This window comes from Ursus arctos, unplaced genomic scaffold (assembly GCF_023065955.2).
Source record: "Ursus arctos isolate Adak ecotype North America unplaced genomic scaffold, UrsArc2.0 scaffold_17, whole genome shotgun sequence".
NCBI classification, from domain to species: domain Eukaryota; kingdom Metazoa; phylum Chordata; class Mammalia; order Carnivora; family Ursidae; genus Ursus; species Ursus arctos.
In genome coordinates, this window is record NW_026622841.1 from 8752420 (window position 1) to 8775785 (window position 23366).

General features: G+C 35.5%; 2 protein-coding genes across 5 annotated transcripts in view; one reads left to right on the forward strand and one right to left on the reverse strand.

The window, feature by feature from the left end:
* CCDC102B (coiled-coil domain containing 102B) overlaps nt 1-18847 on the reverse strand; it is a 229234-nt gene extending 210387 nt beyond the window's left edge. For 2 of the 3 annotated variants that reach the window (XM_057313335.1, XM_057313337.1), the window contains exon 1: nt 18667-18847. The gene's annotated coding sequence lies outside the window, so the exon portion shown is untranslated. Of the gene's footprint in view, nt 1-1218; nt 1412-18666 lie in introns of all 3 variants that reach the window. The other variant, XM_057313336.1, reaches the window with a different exon arrangement.
* TMX3 (thioredoxin related transmembrane protein 3) overlaps nt 1-23366 on the forward strand; it is a 43574-nt gene that overhangs the window by 15848 nt on the left and 4360 nt on the right. The window contains exons 5-15 of one of the 2 annotated variants that reach the window (XM_026496457.4): nt 1118-1163; nt 2492-2572; nt 6427-6526; nt 7183-7260; nt 9362-9428; nt 12854-12952; nt 15304-15361; nt 15550-15603; nt 16453-16509; nt 20308-20437; nt 22279-22347. In XM_026496457.4, the coding sequence (XP_026352242.2) occupies nt 1118-1163; nt 2492-2572; nt 6427-6526; nt 7183-7260; nt 9362-9428; nt 12854-12952; nt 15304-15361; nt 15550-15603; nt 16453-16509; nt 20308-20437; nt 22279-22347 (839 nt within the window). The remainder of the gene's footprint in view (nt 1-1117; nt 1164-2491; nt 2573-6426; nt 6527-7182; nt 7261-9361; nt 9429-12853; nt 12953-15303; nt 15362-15549; nt 15604-16452; nt 16510-20307; nt 20438-22278; nt 22348-23366) is intronic. The other variant, XM_057313332.1, reaches the window with a different exon arrangement.

Genomic DNA, 23366 nt, shown 5'->3' on the forward strand with positions numbered 1-23366 from the left:
CTTCCAGTCATCTTTCTCTATATGTTTGTGAGAGAAACTCTGTTGATGACAACAGAAGGCTGAGAGATTTTGACTATTATTTTGCCACAAATTCACTTTATCATCATTCTTGTGTAGTGGGCAGTGCTAAGAAACCAGAGTAATGATTACTTTACAGTAATCTTGTACAGAACTCACATACAGTAGTGTCCTCCTCGAAATAAATAAAATTAACAAAGGGAGAGATCATATGAATAAATACATCATATTTTATTTAAACTAGCATATGTGTAAATATATTGTATATTGTCTCTTAACTGAGGTGGTTTCATTTCTTGGATGTTCTAGTCACCTTGAATCTGTAAAGTAGGATGGTATTAATTTGCAGTAGTGATTTCTGTACCTCTTAAACTGCTAATTCTCTATTTGATTGTTTTTGTTTCTTCTTTCCCTCAAAAAAAGATGCCGTTGTAACAACTGTATCTCATTTTAATTAACGTAAGGACTTCAGAATAATCTTTGAAAATAACTAGAATTATTCTAGGTTATTACAAAAGCAGAAACTTCTAAAGTAGATAGTTGCTTTTAGATCATGTATTGACGACAGAAATTAAGTAATTTTGCAAATACAATTTATCTTTTAAAATTAAAGCACAATGCAGTTCTTTTAAGACTTAGAGAACTCTAAAGGAAAGGACGGGCTGTGGTTTTTTTGTTGTTTTGTTGTTTTTTATTTATTTTTATTTATTTTTGCAAGGAACCAATGAGACAAAAAAAATACTTGTCCTGGAAAATGAAATCAAATGACAAGTGAGACTTTATATATTTTTTGACAAGAATATCTTAAAATAAGTACTTCAGAGATAAAATTTTAACTATTCTTTTGGCATTTATTTCTTAATTTGTCATAGCATTTTGTGTGGCCATAGGCTGGATTATTAAGTAATTGTTTTGTATGAGAATGTCATGTTTTTTCTTTTTTGTATGTGAATTTATATTTTTTTTAAGACTCGAAAACAACACATCTTTATGGGTTTGTATAAATATATAAATATTTTTAAGTAAAAGGCTCATTTACTACCTAGTTTCTCATTTTTTAAAAAAAAATTTAGAATTATTTATTCTTTTTCTTATCAAGGCATTGCTTCAGAGTTTGGAGTTCGAGGTTATCCAACAATTAAGCTGTAAGTTGAGTGTTGTATGTTCATATGTGTATTTTTATTAGTTCACTCTACTTACGTTTTATTACATTAATTTCTAGTAGTGTCCTTGGAGAATTGAAGATTCGGGTTCAGCAATTCTTTCTAGGTGCAGTATGTGATCAAAGGAGAGAGGGACTGCATCTTCCTGCTTTTCTTGGTATTTAAGTGAGTGTGTTGTTTATGGCCAATTCACTGAATGCGCTGTGAGTGTTCACTGCGTGGCAGGCATCCTGCAGGACAAGATGTGCAGTTGTTAAGTATGAAAGGTCTTTTACCCTTGAGGAGCTCAAGAGTGTATTATGCTGTATCATGTGAATCCTGTCTCCTAACAAATTTTACTTTTCTGTAATTGAAATAGACCTATTTCATTAGAAAGGAAAGAAACAAAGAGAATGAAATTGATGGATTTAATTCTAATCTGTAAGTGTTGGCAAAGTCTAATATAAAGTGTATAATAAGTTGGGAGAAATGGTTTGCTAATTCTAAAGAGGATATTTCATAATCATAATTTTATTGAATTTTCTCTTGAGTTTCATCCTTATTTTGGCAATGTGTGAGTTGAGGAATTATTTTTAAACTTATTTTTATAATAAGTTTTATTTCAGTGTTTTAAAATCTCAAATTTCAAAATTTAACTGATTTTAATTTTTTATTTCTTGGGTTTTGTGTTGACTTTCTTCATTCCCCTACTTTTAAAAAATGTTGTTAAGCCTCTTTTACTTGTATTAAATGAATTATCCTTTCTGTTCTTTTTTGTTTAATTATAGATGTTCTGTTGTGCTTTCACATTTTTTTTAAATGTCAGTTGGACACATCATTGACAGGCTTTTGGGAAATTATCGTAATTTTATAGAATGGGTGTTTTATGCCTTGTTTTACTCTGTAATCTTGGAGCATCTTTCAAGTTCCTGTGATGTTGTGTTGCTTAAAATTTGTTTTCCCTCTACCAAAATACTATTAATTCTCTATCATTTTTTTAACTAGAGAAGATAGAATTATGATGCTTTGACAAGCTCTTGACCATGAATGTGTAGATTATGCACTTTTCAGAAGCATAGACACAATGCAACTATTAGATACAAAGCAAACTATTTTCAAGTAATTTTAATAAATACAGCCTTTTTCTTTATATTTTGAGTTGTTGGTCCCCTTGGCCAGTTGCCTACTGTATTTCACATGGTTATGCTACTTCTGAAACAATTCTGCATTTACTGTTTTATATACTATAATTTTATATTACTGTAATTTGCATTAACTGTTAAAACGGTTGAAATAATCTAAGCTTTTATCCTTTTTCTTTTCTTTTTAAGATTAAAGGGGGATTTGGCATATAATTATAGAGGACCACGAACTAAAGATGATATTATTGAGTTTGCTCACAGAGTGTCTGGGTAAGTTTTTATTAGGAAAGGGTTTTACTATATGATTACTAATATTTTATAGCAAAAATTTCCACAGTAGCCAAAATATGGAAAGAGCCCAGATGTCCATCCACAGATGAATGGGTAAAGAAGAGGTGGTATATATGTGCAATCAAATGTTAGTCAGCCATCAAAAAGAATGAAATCTTGCCATTTGGAACCACATGGATGAAACTAGAGAATATTGTAAGTGAAATAACTCAGAGAAGGACAAATACCATATGATTTCACTCATGTGGAATTTAAGAAATAAAACAAATGAACATAGGGGAAGGAAGAAAAAATAAAATAAGATAAAGACAGAAAGAGGGAGGCAAACCATAAGAGACTCCTAACTCTAGGAAACAAACTGAGGGTTGATGGAAGGGATGGTGGGTGGGGGGTGGGGTAACTGAGTGATGGGCATTAAGGAGGACACAGGATGTAATGAGCACTAGGTGTTATATGCAACTGATGAATCACTAAATTCTACTCCTGAAACTAATAATATACTATATGTTAACTAAATTGAATTTAAATAATTTTTTTTAAAGATACTAATACTTTAAAATTAGATGCAATTTTGGGGCACCTGGGTGGCACAGTCGGTTAAGTGTTCGACTCTTGATTTTGGCTCAGGTCATGATCTTGGAGTCCTGAAATCGAGCCCCACGTTGGGCTCCATGCTGAGCATGGAACCTGTTTAAGATTCTCTCTCCCTCCCTCTGCCCCTCCCCACCATACATGTGTGTGCGCACGCTCTCTCTCTGTCAAAAATAATTAAATAAAAATTAAATAAAAATAAAGCTAAATGTATTTTAATAGACCATATTGAACACACATTTTTTTAGGGAATTAACCTAAATAACATCTGTTTGTTCATTTATGACAAAAGTTATGCATATGTAGCATATGCATAGAGATACTTTAAAGAAACAAAAGGAACTGTGATTTGTATTATATTTGTTAACCTCATTAAATTCATTTCATTTGTAGAGAAAAAATTTTCCTCAGTGGATTTTTTATTTTTTTAAAGATTTTATTTATTTATTTGACAGAAAGCAAGAGAGCACAAGCAGGGGGAGCAGCAGAGGGAGAGGGAGAAGCAGGGTCCCGCTGAGCAGAGAGCCCGATGTGGGGCTCGAGCCCGGGACCCTGAGATCATGACCTGAGCTGAAGGCAGATGCTCAGCCCACTGAGCTACTACCCAGGTGCCACTGCTAGTGCATTTTTTAATGCATTTTCAGAATTTGATTACTTCTAACAACCTTGTGAATTGTAGTTTTTTTTTACTGTAAATTTGCTTTTATACTTCTTCATTTATGTCAACTTATTTTTCTTGTTACTTAAATTTCACAGTTTTTAAAAGAAACCCCACAATATTATTGTTCTGAACAGCCTTGGGCTTTAATCCCTGGCCTGTGATACTGGAAAATTCTTTCTTAGATACAGCTAAAATACTTTCCTTTATGCCAACTGTGAGGTATTACTACACATTGCTTAGAATGTGACATAATTAGAGAAAGACAATTATCATATGGTTTCACTCATTTATGGAACATAAGAAGTAGGAAAATCAGTAGGAGAAGAAAGGGAAGAAGAAAGGGGGAGGTAAACAGAAGGGGGAATGAACCATGAGAGACTATGGACTCTGGGAAACAAACTGAGGGCTTCAGAGGGGAGGGGGGTGGGGGTATGGGATAGACTGGTGATGGGTAGTAAGGAGGGCACGTATTGCATGGTGCACTGGGTGTTATACGCAACTAATGAATCATCAAACATTACATCAAAAACTAGGGATGTACTGTATGGTGACTAACACAATATAATAAAAAATTATTATAAAAAAAAAGAATGTGACATAATTAGAACCCCGATACTTATTTGAGTTACAGATCTCTGAGATTTTATTGCTAAGAAAACAAATTCTAAATATTTCCTGTTGGTTTGAATGTGGTGATTTTGTTTTTTAATCTACATCTATCTTGCTGGGGTATAAAGAAAGTTGGTGCTTATAATTATTCAATGTAATTATGTGGAACTTATTAAAGAGAACATTTATCAAGGTAGGTTAAGCTATATTGACTTTGAAAGTATAAGCACTTTTTTGTGAGTTTGACAGGATACACTGATAGCTTTAAATAGCTTTAAAGTAAATTGAAATATCACGATGGATTTGTTGAGTGGCATGGCACTGGATAGCTTGAATTATTTGAGAAAAGGCAGAATTAGGAATGATCCTTATTCAAGTTTGCAAAGCTTATTAATATAATTTTCACTATTTTCTCATCAATTGCATATTTCATTTTCTTTGCTTTCTGAATAAATTGTGAGATAAGTTTATATTATATGAGGGGATTACTATGGGATGTACTTTATTTCCTGTGATTAGATGGCCTTCATGTTTTGGCAATGTTTAATGAGTTTTACTTTAAGCTTAAGATGGACTTCTCCTGATGTAACTAGGGGTGACTCTGTTGCAAATGAAATTTCATGACTCAGTTCTGGGGTTGCATCACTTAGCAGTTAATTACTGAAGTATGAAAATAGAGGCTAGAGTGGAGTGATGCAATGCATCTAAGGAATTGTGCATTTTGAAAATATGTTTGCCTTTGCAAACTCTGTATTTTTTCTTTTTGAAAATTTAGTGGAGTAAAAATCTGATAGTACCATGCCTCTTTTTTAGTTTTTTAGTAACATTTTGCATGTTATATGTTTTAGTAACATTTGCAAGTGATTTGTGTTATAATAACCTTTGATGTAATTTATTTCTCACTGTATTTGGCTTTGAAATATGCTTGCATAGTATAAGTCTTTGTAGAGTTTTGTTTTCTTTTTATGAGGTTCTTAGGTACTATTATGACTCTCGCTTTCCATTTTATTTTTTCTGAAAAGAATAACATACTTATGAAACATTTAGATTTTTTTTTTTTTATTTTTAAAGATTTTATTTATTTATTCGACAGAGATAGAGACAGCCAGCGAGAGAGGGAACACAAGCAGGGGGAGTGGGAGAGGAAGAAGCAGGCTCATAGCGGAGGAGCCTGATGTGGGGCTCGATCCCATAACGCCGGGATCACGCCCTGAGCCGAAGGCAGATGCTTAACCGCTATGCCACCCAGGCGCCCCGAAACATTTAGATTTTAACCTCTATAGGGTATTTTAAAACTAGCATTTAAATAGACATAAATCTTCTTAGCATAGTATTATAATTTCCTGGGATAGGATTTCACAGTATGTTAATGTGAATGACCTTATGAAAGGAAAAAAAAAAATTCTCATGTGGATCCTTTTGTTTTTAGCTGAGGGCTCTAAATGGATTATAGTTCTGTTCTTGACTGTCAGAATATTGGCTAAGATGGTACTCTCTAAAGGGATATATTTTAAACAGAAGGGGGAATGAACCATGAGAGACTATGGACTCTGAGAAACAAACTGAGGGCTTCAGAGGGGAGGGGGGGGTGGGTGAATGGGATAGGCTGGTGATGGGTATTAAGGAGGGCACGTATTGCATGGAGCACTGGGTGTTATACGCAAACAATGAATCATGGAACACTACATCAAAAAATAATGATTTACTGTATGGTGACTAACATAACATAATAAAAAATTCTAAAAAATAAAACTTATTTTTTAAATTGATAGATTAAATTGTGGGTACTTTGTTTTCATTATGTGAGTACACTAGTGGTCATGGGCTAAAGTTTTATTAGATTTATGTGGATTGGGTGATTACTTAAAATGCAGTTAATACAACATTAAAGCTTTGTAACTTTAGACATAAATTATGTACTGTCTTTAGTTCAAATGCAAGTTTGTTTTCTGTTTGTTTTGTTTTCAAACAGGGCTCTAATTCGGCCACTTCCGAGTCAGCAAATGTTTGAACATGTGCAAAAGAGACATCGTGTATTTTTTGTTTACATAGGTGGAGAGTCACCTTTGAAGGTATCAAATGGTTTTATTTTTAAAATTCACAAATACAGATGAATTGTAATTTAATTTTCTGTATAGCCAAAACTTGACCCAAAACTCAAAATTATTTCACTCTTATTGGAATTATTTTACTTCAATCTAAGTATTTTTCTAATGAAACACTTTCTTACATGCCCTGTATTATGTTTGCCTTCCCGAAACAGAAATGAATAAAAAGATGTTGCTTGCCGTGGTATTTCCTGTTACTGACCTGGTTATTCTGATTTTGTGTTCCTTTTTAGCATTTTTGGCTCTTTGAGACTATGTAGTGCAGTTTGAATGTAAACTTTTTGAAGATCATTGTGTGTGTGCTTGTTTATATGTGTGCATACATGCACAGATCTCTCCTGTCACTATCCAAGTAAATTAAGAAATACGAATTGAGCTTATATTATATGTAATTTTATTTAGAGGAGTATGAAAACATTGAGTTACAGTGGCCTTTTTGCTTTAGAAACAATTTATTACATATGTTGCTTATATTCCATCATCTTTTCATGTAAAAATACTTACGGCATCAAATTGGAATGATGCTGCTGGGGATGATACTGCCTGCTCTGAATGGTTAATGAGGAATGAATTCTGATCTTAATATTTAAGTCACCTCTTCTGTGTTTGTATCTTCACAGGAGAAATACATAGATGCTGCTTCAGAATTAATTGTATATACATACTTCTTCTCTGCCTCAGAAGAAGTGGTTCCTGAGGTAATGTTTAAAAATGGATTTTAATGACTTAATTTCATTTTTTAAATTATTACTTGATTTTATTTATTAGATTTATTTACTCTCATTTGTGTAGAAACAGTAAACATGTTAACTCTTTACTACAGTACTAGATTGTTAATAAGCAAATACCACTGGATTCATAGCATTTAGAGACTATGTTTATTACATTGATGCTTTTTTCTCTTTAAAATAATAGCAGTAGTAAGAAGTGATAGCTCAAACCGTGAAGTTGGTTTATAAGTAATAGAGTGATTAATGTATTTATATATATATCAATTCACAGCTGCTGCTTATCTGATCATGTGCTGCACTGTGTGAAGTTCTGGATAGTTGATGACAAGCAAGATCATAAGAGTCCTGAGAGGGTGGAGCCTACGTTCTCATGGGTAGAGAAAGTGTACTAAGTTTTAGTGTTGCAGGTGACATCTTTTGGGTCCTCAGCCTGAGATAGTCATCTTCAGTAAACAGATATGTAAAAAGGATATAACTGCGATGAAAAAGTAAAGGAGCATTGTGATAGTGGGGACATGAGTGTGGGATGGCTGCTCTGCACCTAGAACATCTGTGTGGGTGGGCACAAACAGTATCTGCTATGAGGGCATTCTTCTGGTTACTATGTATTGTTTTTATTGTTATTGGCCTCTCAACTAGTTTCCTCAGACATTCCTTAATTATTCCTGCAAATATCAGTATTTTTCATCTCTTTTTTGTCTGTGTAATGGCTACAAAAGTTGGCTAGGGGAATCTGTGTTCTTTCAGAGTAATATGAGGATGTTTACTCCCATAGAGAATTCTTAAATAACGACAAAGCCCGTGATTTTGTATCCCCCCCCCCCCATATTTTGAATTTTAATGTTTGGTCATGCAAACCTTCCTTGGCTTTACAGCTAGTATTTATGAAAACCCTAGTAAGTATATTAAGGGGACATAAAGATTAATTAAGGCAATTTCTGACCTTAGGATACTTAAAGGTGAATGGAGAAAAATGGCCTGTAGACAAATAATTGTAATATAAGATGAACTTAAAGGAACACAAGGGAAGAGGAGGAGGGATTCAGAATATGTGGAAATCAATGTCTTCAAGGTTCTATCTATATAGTAATGTTACAGCATGGCCAACTCAGGGGTATCCTTGAAAGAGAGGGTCACTGGATGCTGTAAAATACTTGCAGAGCACCTTTGTGGATGACTTGCCAAGAGCAGGTGAACAGAGGCGTACTTGAGGATAGAGCCTTACCTAAGAGCTTTACCGCTGCCCTTCAAATAGTTATTTTCATGGTGCTGTACCATTTTTTAGTAGTTGTGTAAGAGATCATTCCGTATTACGTGAGGATATGCCTTCCTCCTTCTCTATATTTCTATTTTATTGTTACGGTTATTTTTATTTTATTAGTTATCTAATGATTATTTGTTGTTAGTTTTCAGTATTATCACATCACGTAATAGTTCTGTGTGGCTTACCCATGGGGATACTGATTACTATAATTTTAGTATTTTGAAATAATTATAGCACAGGTATAAGAAGCAAGTACCATCTGAAATAATTTCTTATTGTTAGTTGCCATTGTAAGTTCCCATTTATAAAGCCAGTTTACATTTTAAACCTGCTCTCACATATGTTATTAGATCTAACTTTCCTGACTCTGCAGTGAGGTGGGGACTCGGTGTCCCTGATTTACAGAGGACGAAGCCAACTCCCTAGGACAGCAATGGTCTTCCATGTCACACGGCTGGGGAAAGGTGGGGATGGACTTGAACCTACCAGTCCTGATTGTTACCTTAGCCGCCACTCCATACCTCAGAGTGTGTCTCGTCCTATACTTCCTGGGATGTCTTTGGTCTCTTATCAGCTCTAAGAATAATCACGGTTTTCTCAGTAGCAAAGGGAACTGTGCCAGGGGACATATAGAGATAAACCTGTCCTTGGATGACCTTGGGATTGATCGTGCTCCTTTTAACTGTTTGTAACACTTTTATTGTTGTGGTTTTTTTCTAGTATCTTTCAATACTTTTGAAATCACAGCTAGCAATTAAAAATTTTTTTAATGGTAAAAGTTATTTACACATCTGATTTTTGCAGTATGTGACACTGAAGGAGATGCCTGCTGTGCTTGTTTTCAAAGATGAAACTTACTTTGTTTATGATGGTAAGTTCCAACATTTTAACCATATAAAACGTTAAAATTAAAATGCTGTGGCTATTATAGGACGCAGGCATTGATGAAAGATTTGGTAGATGCAACTGCTGCTTACATTTCCCATTAGTTGAATGACTGACAGATTTTTCTTACTCTTCAACTTTAGTTTTCTCATCTAGCGTGCTTTCTGGGTTCTGCCTATAATGATTTTTTTTTTTTTTGGTCAAGTCATTGGCCTTTTGAGACATGAACTCTCTGCATTTCTGTACATTATTTTAAAACATTCAAAATTATTTGTATAAAAAGAAGATCTAACATTTCAGACTCACAAAAAGGTGAAGAAATAAAACCCCTTCAGTAGTGGTGAAGCCCCTGGAGGATGTATTCTTCCATAGCTCCATCTCTGCCTCCCTGACAGAAGTAACCGCTCACCTGTTGTGCAGCATTTCTTCATTGAAGTAAATACTTGGTCTGTTTTTTAAAATACTTTCATTATACAAACATAAATCATAATAAAGAGAATGCTAGAATAGTAAAATCCTATATATATACCCATCACCCAGGTTAGACAGTTAACCAAGATCTTAACACATTTGCTTCAACAATTTTTTTTCTTCGTTGAAATATTTTAAAGCAAATCCCAGAGGTTTTTCATCACTGTGTGCTTCATTGCAAAATGTCCTTTTTTAAAAAATAGAATAACTACATGCTGTTATAACACTTAATGAAATTCACAATAATTCCTTGGCCTTGTCAGATACCTACTCCCACCATTCCCACACTGTGCAATGAGGTACCTCAGTCCGGTACAGCAAAGTCACAGTGGCTCCAGGAGAAATTTTAAATTTCAAAGTAAACAGTGAAACTCAACATCTGTCAGATACCACACAGCCACTCAAAAGCAAAAGTGAATGCAAAGTCATGCCTAATACTATTCTTTGAAACTTTCTAAATTACAGTTTAATAAAGTAGAAGCTTCAGTTTCTTTCCACTAGCTACACTTGAAACACTCAGTGCCCTTGTGTGGCTTTCTGTTGCCATGTTGGAGAGCGCAGATAAGGAACATTGTATTCATTGCAGAAATATTCTAGAATGTTATTTTATTTTTTTATTTTTTTTTTTTAAAGATTTTTATTTATTTATTTGACAGAGATAGAGACAGCCAGTGAGAGAGGGAACACAAGCAGGGGAAGTGGGATAGGAAGAAGCAGGCTCATAGCGGAGGAGCCTGATGTGGGGCTCGATCCCATAACGCCGGGATCACGCCCTGAGCCGAAGGCAGATGCTTAACCGCTATGCCACCCAGGCGCCCCAGAATGTTATTTTATAACAGAAAAGAAACTAGGACTACTTGAGAGCTGTAAGCTTTCATTTGCTTAAATAATCCAAATGAATAGAATATTGGATAAAAGGAATATTCTGATTTTTTTTAGTAAAATGAACATTTTAATTATTTTAACAATCATGAAGGTGAAGCATTTCTAAAATCTCCTATCTTCATTATTTTTAAATAAATATGAGGACTGAATTTTATTTTTTGCTATAGTATAACAACTATCATTTGTTATATTTTATGCAGCAGGTACTAATTATGGACTTCACTTGATGTTTTCATTTTATCCTCTCCATCATCTGTGAGGGTAGATAGTAAGGCAGATAGATTACTATCCTGAGATTATGAAAGAGATAACTACGAGTGTTAGAGAAGGAGATAGATATATAATGAAATCACAAGTTCATTCAGTTGCTCATTCATTTGCTCACTGGATACTTATTGTATTAGATATTGGGCTTGAAAAGGAAGTTAAGAGGAACTTGCATGTATGAAAATACGAGAAGGAAAATAATGCATATCTGCACCAATTCTATCCATTTGCTCTTTGATTACTGCCCTCCTTGAATGATAAGCACTTATATTGTCTTATTTGATCATTACAACAATGCTTCTGAGATCAGTATTCTTACTATTTTACAAATGAAGAAATAGGATTAAAGAGGGTTTTTCCCCCCTAAGTTAAAATAGTTAATAGTATAATCAAGTGTCAGCCTTCCGATCTCTTGTTCTAGTTCTAATATGAGTTTAACACTTCAGGGAGCCATTTTGTTTATTTTTGGAACAAGCCTGATCATACCTGTTCGGATCTAAATCTGTTCTTTAATCATGGCTAAGAAAGTGCCCCTCCTCTTCTCTCCATGTTTCACATGTGGCCTCCCATGAGTGGCCAGGAGGAACAGGGTAAGTATCTTTAGCTATTGGAGAGGCCGTCGTTTTCTAACGCACAGCAGTTGGTATGTAGAACCTGTCTGAAGGCTTTAGGTAACACAGAGAGTTTACCTCGAATGCTTAGTCTAATACTTAATTGTTGTCAATAAGTTTAGAAGCTTTGGGATAGGGGCTCAGGAGGATGGTTCATTTTCTACCGAGTTTCAAAAAAATCACTTTGTATAATCTTAAAACATTAGCTTTGGACCTGGAGTGCAGATTGTGGCCCCAGTACTCAACTCCTAGTTCTATGTTTATTTTTCTAATTTGTAAGTCTGAATCCATAAATACTTTCAGATTTGCATTATGTCACTAATTTTATAGGTTTGATAACTTGAAATGTTTTGTTTAGCAATGCAAGTGATAGAAAAAGCACATCTTTCAAGAAATCATTAAAATCCAGTCTTCAACCAAACATCGGTAGGCTTTAACAAAAATCAGCTTCTTTTCGTGCAGTTACAGTAATTGTCCACAGTTACTTCAGAATTATATATCTAATCGGGACATAATATTTCTCTTGATATTACAAATGTTTTCTTTTTGCTTAGCAAGGAAATTATTTGATGTTGGAAAAAGGCGAAAATACTATGGCTTTATATGTATGCTGTGTTTTACATACGAGAAAGGGTTGTAAACTGAGGTAGAAATGTCATGAAATAGAAAACAGCAAGAAATTATAATAAAAAGTTACTTATACTGCCATCATTCAAGGATAACCATCAACCCAGGATAACCATTTAGTAGGAGTGTATGCCTTCATTTAATCATTCTGTCAGGTTTTTTTCGTTCTTTGTTTTACAAAGTTACAGTCATACTGTAATAATGTTTTACAACCTGCTTTACCACTTAATTTTTAAAAAACCTACAAATGGTCTTCCTCAATATGCACCATAATTATTTAAATTATTTCCTGTTTAGGGTATTTTACTTATTTCCTTTATTTATTTATCTTTTGCTTTTTTAATGATGCTATAGTGAAGAATTGCTCTGTCCATTAATACTTTTGTACATCTCATTGTTTGCTTAAAATAGATTCCTAAAAATGAAATTTGTGAACTTAAGATTATGATTCTGTGTCAAGGCATTTTATACATATTGCTAGATTAGAACATTATAAACATTTTAAACTCTTATTTGCATATAACTTATTAGCTTTGTTTTATTTTTAAAGAGTACGAGGATGGTGATCTGTCATCTTGGATCAACAGGGAGAGGTTTCAGAACTACCTTACTGTGGATGGCTTCCTCTTGTATGAACTTGGAGACACTGGTAACAAGCGTATATGCAACTCTCCATCACTCTGCAGAATTTTCCTTAATTGATTTCTTAAATCTGATTCTGTAGGAAATGAATTTTAAGGTCTCTTTCATAATCTCCTTTCTTTTTAAGACCTGAATGCTAGTTCTTCTTCATGAGAATATAGACTAATATTAACAAAGAACAAACATTTGTATGGGGAACAAAGATAAGTTAGAAAAGGTTTACTAGTTAGAACTGATAGTGACAGGAAAAACAGAGCCTGGATAATAAGGAAATGAAAAAAATAACCAATATTAGGAGCTGTTTTGTAATAGAAGTTGGAATATAACTCATCACAACCTTTGAGGCCTGTGTTTACTTGTGATGAAAATACGGGCACCACACTGGCATGGTTCCTTAAAGTCGCAAGATTGAAAATGACAAGCAAGGTAAATACATTTATAGATCCAAAAGTGAAAGCTATAAGAAGCTGACTGGAGGGTCTCAAGTAGATGTAAACTACCAAGATTATAAGAAGCTAACCACGTAAGTTTTAGGAGGAAGTGTTTTATAAATTTATAATGAATTACAGATGAGAAATAAATCATGGATATTACTACCACGTTTGTTTTCATTCACAACTTCGTGATAAGTGGGATGGAAATATAGTTTTAGATTTAAAGAATGGAAAAATTTTACTCAAGGTTCAATTTTTTATATGGGAAGTAGTGTGCATAGATTTTCCTCTTCATGGTTTCCTGCTTTTGAAGCTATTGAATACAAATTAGAACCAGTAGGTTCTGCTGTTATTTTCAAACTTTTAGGATACTTGTTCTGCTCCTGAGCCTGCTTATTCATGTTGTGTGTCTGGTGACATTTCTGTCTTTGCTTATCCTTACTGAGGGAGGCGTGTGTTAGCTCCGTATTGGAAGTTGATGTGGATACTGTCAAAGATTGTGGGTTTACTTTTGGATTCTTTCAGACCCATGTGAAGGGAAAAGGGGAACAGTGTAGGAATATAGTAGTTTTGCTTTCAGTTCAGTAATCATAGGAGACAGCATGACCTTGAGGTCATTAAAATAGGCAGGTCTGCCTCTACTCAGATAGTTTCCTCTCCCGGATGAATTTGGAAAGAAGTTGGCTGTGGAATGTTCCTTTTTTCTATCCAACATAATTGTCCTTGTTCGGTTGTACTGCTGTGGCTCTGCTCCTGCTCACTGTCCCACCTGGCCACCCACCGCACAAGCACAGAGATCCTGGCTCTCGGTGGTTTCAGACATTTCTTGTCTTTCTCAGAAGTCCTGGGCATGGCGTCCCTGTGTCTTCTGGCCCCGCCTCATTCTCCGTCTCCTCTCACTCTGGTCTTTCCTCACTCTCCCTTCTCCAGCCACACTGACTTCTCGGTTTCTTAGAAAGGCCGTGCACCTTGCACCAATGCACCTTTATACCTGGAAATGTATAGTTATTTCATGTTCATCCATCAGACTCGGACCAAACGTTGCTTCCTCAGAAAATCTTTCACTGATCCCCTCAAACTACTTAAGTTTACTCTGTAGGACTCTTTCATAAACACCCTGTTCCTTTCCTTCAGAGCTCTTCTCATTGTTAACCATACATTTTTTTCTGTGTTGTAAATGATTTTTGTATGTTTCTGTTGTTTTCCCTACTCGACTGTGCTTCCCACTGCTTCAGAGCTGTCTCTGTGTTCGTCACTCTCCGGGTCTGTCCCACAGCTAATCAGTGGTGGTGCTTCACAGGTGTTCCCCTGGCCTAGAACAGAATACACACGCTGAGTTGCAGCGTCTGGTCTTCTGACTTCAATACCAGTACCCTGGTTATTATGTCATGCTGTCTGCTAGAGGATGTTAGAGATGAATGTCATTTATGTTGTGTTTAGGGTTAAGTATATTTGTGTCAGTCTTGTTTTGTTTTGTGTATTATTACTGGCAAGTAGTGATGTGACCCATGGCACTGAAGGGAATAGCATGTAAAAATCCTTCTCTTGTTATATGTCATTCTTTTAGAGCCACAGAATTAATAATAAGTTTTTTTTATTAATAAAAAAATTATTTCTTAATGTCTTAGATTTTGACAAAGTACTCATTTTAGTCAGTTTGTGGGTACTGTGAAAACAGTACAATTTGAGTATATAAATTGTTAAATATTTACTGTTATTTACATTTGGGGGATGGAAGGTGGGAGGGGACCTCTCATTTCCAGTGGACTAATTCATTGATTCATTCTGCTGTGCATAACATGTAGGATAATTGGAATTAAATTCTAGAAACTATTTACTAATATCCGATTCACAGCTACAATAATAACTGAAAAGTCTGTGTAATGAGGGCTATTGAATTTAGATATGTCATTCTTAATTTCAGGAAAGCTTGTGGCTATTGCAGTTATTGATGAGAAAAATACATCAATTGAACATACCAGGTATAGTGTCTTGAAATAGTTTTAAGCTTCACATACCATCTAATTCAGACTGTATGTACATGGCTTCAGATAAACTTGATATAGTATCTTACTTTTCTCTCAGTATTAGATAAGGCAGATATTATAATTGAAAAATGATAATGTATTTTTGAAGTGAAGAGATAAAATATTCATGTATTCTTTCACAGATTAAAATCAGTTATTCAGGAAGTTGCGAGAGATTACAGAGACCAGTTCCACAGGTAGGTGCTTGCTTCAGGAACAGTCCTTTATCTTTGTTTAATTAGATTTTGTAATATAGTAAAGCAAAAGTGGTACTGTTTTATGCTTTCAAAGGTGAATCAAGATACTGAAGTGAATTATAGTATGTTGCATTTCAGTGTGAATTGTTTGGACTTGCTGTTGTCATACAAGTAAAATAAAAAACTTTATGACTTGGATCATACTTGCTTCTTGATGGGATTTGGATACATTTGTTGTAAGGAAACATAGACAAGTACTTATGCATTCGAGATAAAGTTAAATGAGCAATCACAAGTTAGATACAGACAGATGATGATTATAACATCAGAGAACTCGGAGAATAACTAAATATAAAAAATAAGTAATCTTGGTGCTTTGTGCCAAATCATTCTGTTTGTTGCTGCTATAAGAGACAGTCTATAAATTTGTTATATTATTTAATTATTCCCTTTTTATTCTGAGTCTGCTAATGATTTATCAGTGATATATATCTATATTTCTCCTGTTATATAGTATAAGCACCTTCTTATTAGTCCTTTTGTAAACAAAATCAGTCATTTTTCTTAAACATATTTTAGTTAGAAATGCTTATATTGTCCTGCATTTTAAATATATAGAGAGTAGAAATATCTTAGAATTTAATTAATTTTACTCATATGTATTTATATCTCAGAAGCCAGTAGAATTATACCCTTTTCTACATTTATTTTATGTGATTTGTATGTTAAATGTTTACAGTGTTCACATGCTTACCAAGCCCTCAAGTTCAGTTCTTGGTACATATTTACCTTGTTTTGTATCTATTAATAGTGCTCTCTTTTTTTCTTTTGGTTATTGTTGTTGGTTAGGGATTTTCAGTTTGGCCATATGGATGGAAATGACTATATAAATACCTTGCTGATGGAGTAAGTAAAGTTCTAAATGATTAAATTATTTTGCTGTTAATTCTGTCAATTTTTAAATGTCTGTTTCTGAGACACTTTTAAAAGCATTACTTAGCTGAGGGAAAGAAGTGAACTTTTCATCTATGCTGATGCAGATATTCTCCCATCAAATATCTTACTTTGGCTTTTAAATCTAAATTTGAAACTCACTGAACTTTAATATTGCTTTATATTAAAAAATGTATCTCTCAGTTCCATGTTAAAAATTTATCTCTAAATTCCATATATTTTGGAAAGAAAACTCCAGTCAAAACTTATAAATTTTATAGTTTCTGTTTAACACACAGCTTACCTTAAGTTCAGTTTCAGTGTGTAAATATAATTTAAGTAGGAACTTTTTACATTCAAGAATTAACTGCTATACTAGAAGAATTAATATTTTAACAGAGTAAAAATAACTATAGGGTAGGGAAAATACACAGTTTTAAAATAATTCCATCAGTTATGTTTATGACATAAAAATCTGATTTGTTACTTCAAAAAGTTGTTATTAGAAAACATTTATCATACTTATACTAAATTAATTTCAAATAAGAACCTACTCTATGCAGTACACATTTAGTATACATACAGTATTTACTGTATGTCACACACTGTGTTTGGTATTGTTGATACAGAAAATGAGTAGAGTCCCTGTCTTAGATGCTTGTATTCTGCTGTGTAAGACAACATAGTAATTGCAAAACTGTATGAAAAGGTCTTTGTAGTAGAGGGTTCTGGAAACATACAGGCTCCCACCCACACCCCATTGCACACAAAGGTGGAAGGGTTCAGAAAATGTTTGCCAGAGTAGGCAGTAGTGAAGAGAAGTTACCCAGAAGAAGAATGCCTATAAAAATAACTGTTTGTTATAAAGAGTATGGCAAACCTTGTAGAAACCTAAGAGAAATCGTTACGGTATAAATCTCACAAAAGGGGACACTCTGTAGTAGAAATATATTTTTAATAGGATTTTTACAGTAGATATAGTAGGGACTTCGGTAGAACCATTTCTTATGTCCTTTAAGGCAAGCCAGCATTCACTGTTGGCAAGAGGCTAAAGCACTTTGGGTCCAATAAACAATTCCTTGATCCAGGATCATATTCAGAATATGTACAGATGGATGGATATTCTTTCATGAGTATGATTGTTTTGTGAGTTGTGAGACAGCAGAAATTTTGAACTATAGCTGTAGTCCGAGAAAAACAATAATCTCTACCACCAACACCTTGTTGTGTTGTTTTGTTTGTTTTTTATTCATATTTTGCTTTTTTTTTTTCTTTTTCGAAAGAAGAGAAAGCATATGATGATGGTTATGTGATAATAATACAAAGTCCTCATTGAGCACTTAATTCTGTGACTGACACTGGATTGAGTGGTCAATAGGTATTTTTTAATTTTTACAATAACTCAGTAAGGTGTAAGTACTATTATTTCCATTTTATATAGATGAGGAAATTGAAATTTCTTAGAAGAAACTCAAGGAAGTTAAATAATATGCCAAAGGATGCCCAACAAGTAAGTTTCAGGGATCCAGTTCTCAAATCCAGATCTCTCTCACTCCAAAGCTCTTCCATGACATTAATATTGTCAGAGAAATTAGTGGAATTTAATAGGTTTAATTCCTAAAGTATGAACTTAGGGCAAATACATGATATTATGTAAGATCGTTACACAGCTGCACTATGTTTTTTACATTGTCTCAAAATAAATAGGGTACTGGCAGAGCCTAAATCTGTTCAATTGTTTTGTTTTGGGTTTTTGTAAATATAATAGGGAATAGGATAAAATGATACTTTCCGTTTCCATCATTATTCAAATTGAATTATTTTACAACAGATAGTTTCTAGTTCCACTGTGTATTCAACTTTTTTTATAATATGTATTTTTATAGGCAGGCCAAGTTCTGATCCATTCTGTTAAAATAGAATTTTTTTTGCTACTTATGCATTATTATAACTAGTAACTAAACTGCCGTAAATCAAAAAGTTGTCTTTTGTATTTTTATGAACAAGAGCGAAGCTAAGATTTTTTTTTTTAAATTATATAGTCAGCTAACTGTTGCCTAATAATAATACTGGATAATCAACTACCCTGATACTCAGTGACTTCAAGCTGTAATATATATTCTCACTCACCTGGGCTTGGCTGACGCTGACTGGGCACACATAGATGTGGCTCCAAACTGCCACTGAGATTCAGGTCTGCGCAGTCTTCCATGTCCTGACCCTGGAAGGATATTTCCCTGGGGAGTCATCGTGTAGCAATCACAGAAACACAGGAAGGCAAGCCTAGCCATGCACACACATTTCAAGCCTCTGCTTGAGTCACGTCTGTTAACCTTCCCCTTGGCCAAGTCACACGGCTGAGCCCAGCATCCGGAGTCACATGAGCATGTGTTGCCTAGCTGGGAAAAGGGTGTTGCGTGGGGAGGGTAGAGAATTAGGAGCAAGAAAGCACTCTACTGGACTCCATTACTTGTGTGGTGATCATACAGTGGTGTGAACTGCTTCTGCTGCAGAGTTTTGTACTTTGGCAGAGTATTTTCCTGTAGACATACCAATAACCATAAACCCCTGTGCAGGTGACATACAGAATTAAGCACCTTCCTTCCTTTTATGATCATGCCAAAACCTATCCTTGAAAGGAAAAAAATTAATTATTTCAATTAAATGACACCTATTAGTCACGTTTTCTGTCTGCAAACTGATGTCTGCGAATCAGTGACGCACTTCCTAAGGATGCGGCGGAATATGTGGTGGGATAGCGGGAGCTCAGAAAACTTGCAGTAGTACTCATTGAACACAAGGTACTGTGCTGAATATATAACTTGAGTTTTCTCACATAATTTTTACAACAAAATAGGTACCCTCTCACTACTCACCTTTTATTCATTTATACATGGAAAACATGAGGCTTAAAAACCGAATTATGGGAAAGCCCCAGGCTTGAACATAAGCAGTGTAACTCCAGAGACCCTGCTCTTTCCTATCTTGTTTCCTCAGTGCCACTTAACTGAGTTGTGTGTGCCCAACACTGGTGGGATTTGGATGGCAAGGAATAAGATTGCCCAGAAATTGGTACTTCATACATAATAATTTTTAGTTTAATCATAAATACTCAGCTGTCTGATATTATATATTAGAATGTTTTCTTTCGGGGCACCTAGGTAGCGCAGTCGTTAAGCGTCTGCCTTCGGCTCAGGGCGTGATCCCGGCGTTCGGGGATCGAGACCCACATCGGGCTCCTCCACTGGGAGCCTGCTTCTTCCTCTCCCACTCCCCTGCTGTGTTCCCTCTCTCGCTGGCTGTCTGTCACATAAATAAATAAAATCTTTAAAAAAAAAAAAAAAAAAAAGGAATGTTTTCTTTCCCGCCCTTTTTTTTTTTTTTTTAAGAGAGAGCAAGTGGGAGGGAGGGTGGAGGAGGGGCAGAGGGAGAGAATCTCTAGGCGTCTCCCCTCTGAGTGTGGTGCCCAATACGGGGCTCGATCTCACGACCCAGAGATCATGACCTGAGCTGAAATCAAGAGTCAGACGCTTAACTGACTGAGCCACCCAGGTGCCCTAAAATGTGTTTCATATAATCTTAATTTAGCTATTTTTTAAACTGATGCACAATTTGAAGTTTTCTTCGTGTAGGCATGGGGAGGCAGAGCTATTAATAAGGCTTCCTCCTTTTGTGATTATAGTTACTTAGATATAATATAAACAAATATCAGAATATTTGTTATCTCTGTGTTTAATGTGTATTTTGATTTCTTTGTTTTTTTGTTTTCAGTGAACTGAAAGTCCCAACTGTTGTTGTACTGAATACTTCAAACCAACAGTACTTCTTACTAGACAGACAGATTAAGAATGCCGAGGACATGGTGCAGTTCATTAATAACATCTTGGATGGCACAGTAGAGGTGAGTCGTTCACTTCCATTTCAAAGGGACAATGGGAGGAGGTCGAGGAGAAACAAGCTTTCTTCTTTTCCTCTGATTCTGAAAGGAAGAGTCATCACCTGGGGTGAGGGGCAGTCCTCCCCACCTTGCTTCTCTCACATCACGGAGCCACATTCTCAGAGACATAGAAGGTTCTTCTATGGAAGAGGCTGCTCATGGGTGGAAATGTCTCTTTCAGGGTTATTTGGAAGACATTTTTGGTTGTCACAGTGAGTGGGAGGTGTCATTGCCGTTTGGAGTTGGGCTTGGATGCTGAGAGGTCTGCAGTGTGCCCAGCTATCCCAGTAGTGAACCTTCCTGGCCCTTAACGTTTCTGGGTTCAAGAGTCTAATTGGATTAAGTTATTCAGATTGCTTTTCTAAGAAAACCTGTGAGTAAAACCACTGTTTCTTAAGAGATAAGGAAATGTACTGAGAATCGGAGCCTCAGTGGAGAGTTTCAAATCCAATCATATAAAATATTTCTCAGAAATAATGAATGGAGAAAGGATGAATACCTACCATTTACATCGACATGGATGGAACTGGAAGGTATTATGTTAGTGAAATAAATCAAGCAGAGAAAGACAATTATCATATGGTTTAACTCATATGTGGAATATAAGAAATAGCACAGAGGACCATACAGGAAGGGAGGGAAAACTGAATGGGAAGAAACTGGAGAGGGAGACAAACCATGAGAGGCTCTTGACTCCAGGAAACAAACTGAAGGTTGCGGAAAGGGAGGTAGATGGGGGGATGTGGTGACCGGGTAATGGGTATTAAGGATGGCACATGATGTGATGAGCACTGGGTGTTATACACAACTATTGAATTAGTGAACACTACATCAAAAATTAATGATGTACTATGTATTGGCTAATTGAATTTAAATTTTAAAAAAAGAAATAATGAAGGGATAGTCTTAACTTCCCATCTTACTGCAGTGTAATTCAGACTGTGGGTTGCGATCCACATTACGGGGCCATGAAGTTACATCACATTGTGACCAGCATGCTTCTTACTTCAACAGACTAGAATAAAGTAGAAAAGATATGAGACTTCTAGGCTTTTATGAAGTTAAGTTACTACTTTGTGAGAGTTTTGTTTCAGCTTTTACAAACTTTATTTGAAAGTTGGCTCACAGAATAACAAGCATTTCTTTGTTGGAAACAATTGCTTAGTAGGAATCTCATATTTGTGAAAGTAATACTTACTGAAATGAAACTCACCTCTCTGAGGGAGAACTCTTCTATGTGTAAGTTAGTGAAACCATGTTCAAACTGTTCGGCAACAAAGAGAGCCTCACATAGTTTGGAAATTCAGGCAATGAGCCAGACTTCAGGGACGGCCAAATGCAGGGATTTGATAGATTTTCATCAGAAATTTTTCTCTCTGCCTTTCAGCACTTTTGGGTGGGGTAGGGGTGGTTGTGTGGGGGGGTGGGGCTTCATTCTTAGGGAGACTCTCCCTACACAGTAGCAAAGATATCCTGCAGCAACTTGAGTTTAACAGGCTCAGCTGAACTCTGAAATTAGGCAGGCCTGGACGGCTGGGTCAGCCTCAGCCGGGCTGCTTGGAGTATGAAGGGGGACTGAATTCCTCACAAGAGAATCCGAGTGTGTTCACATGAGAAAGCAGGTGAGACAGAAAAACAGTAAATATGTACTGCATGGCTCTTTCAGGCACTTTTTGTCATCTCCTGGAGTCAACCCTTGACCTGCAGTGGTAAGATTATATAACAGAAAAATGAAGTCATGGTACTTAAATAACAATTTGATTTTTTTTTTTTTTTTTTTTGCTTTTTTTCCTGTTAAACTTAAGGCCCAAGGAGGTGATAGCATTTTGCAGAGATTGAAAAGAATAGTATTTGATGCCAAATCTACTGTTGTGGTGAGTTGTGACAGTTTGCTTAGTGTCATTGATAATTGAGAATATGTGGGTGTATAGTTGTTTTATGTCTAATGGAGGTGAAATTTCAAAGGATTAGGTAAAAATGCATCTTTAATTTAAAAGATAAGAACTAGTCCATATTTACATTAAGAAAATACATTCTTCAGGTGGGAATTAAGTTTCTCTGATTACTCATTTCTGTGTGATTGGTGAGTTAACTGGAGTTCAGAATCCGTTACCTCAGTGACATGACTTAAAAGTGTTTTTCAGAGTCTCTTCTCCTTTTGCCCTTTTCAGTCACTGGATCTGAATCTGCTTCAGCTCTCGGTCAGCTTGACAGCAGAGGCATTCCTAGATTTGTTGGAGCCTTAAACTTAGTTCTGGTTCTCTTCTTGAGCTACTTACTCCATGGGTGTCTTCATTAAGGCCAGAAGCAGTCGTCAAAGTAGAAATCCTCAAAATCGGCCCTTACGACCCTGTGTCCCGCTGCTGCTCTAACTTCCACATGGTTTCCTCACTTCCTCTTGCCCCATCTCCCATCCATTCTGCGTACTGCCAGACAATGAATATGACTAAAATAGTCCATTTGGGTCACTTTCCTTCCCTTTTCCAGTGACCCACGTGCGAATACTCTGCATCTCAGATGGTCCCATTATTTTCTGAATTCTGCCGAAGCTTCCCTGGTGCTTGTTGCTAGTGCTCACACTGCCTCATTCTTACTCACACTTAAATTTCTGCATCAAAACACCTTTATTCCGGGAAGCCTTCTTCCATTACCTCAATCCAAAGTGACCTTGCCGTCCTCTGAACGTGCCTACGTAGCTCTCATGTTACAGCCGTAAGCCACAGAGCAGAGTAGGGTTGCAAAACCTATGCAGTAAAACTGCTTTTACTTTTCTGAGAACTAAGGAGATCGTGTATAAACTGAGGGAAATTAAGTTAATGTGGCTTTACTACTAACCAGGAAGTAAAAACTATGTAAGAGGTCATGTGAAGAGGAATGTGGATGCGCCTTCTTT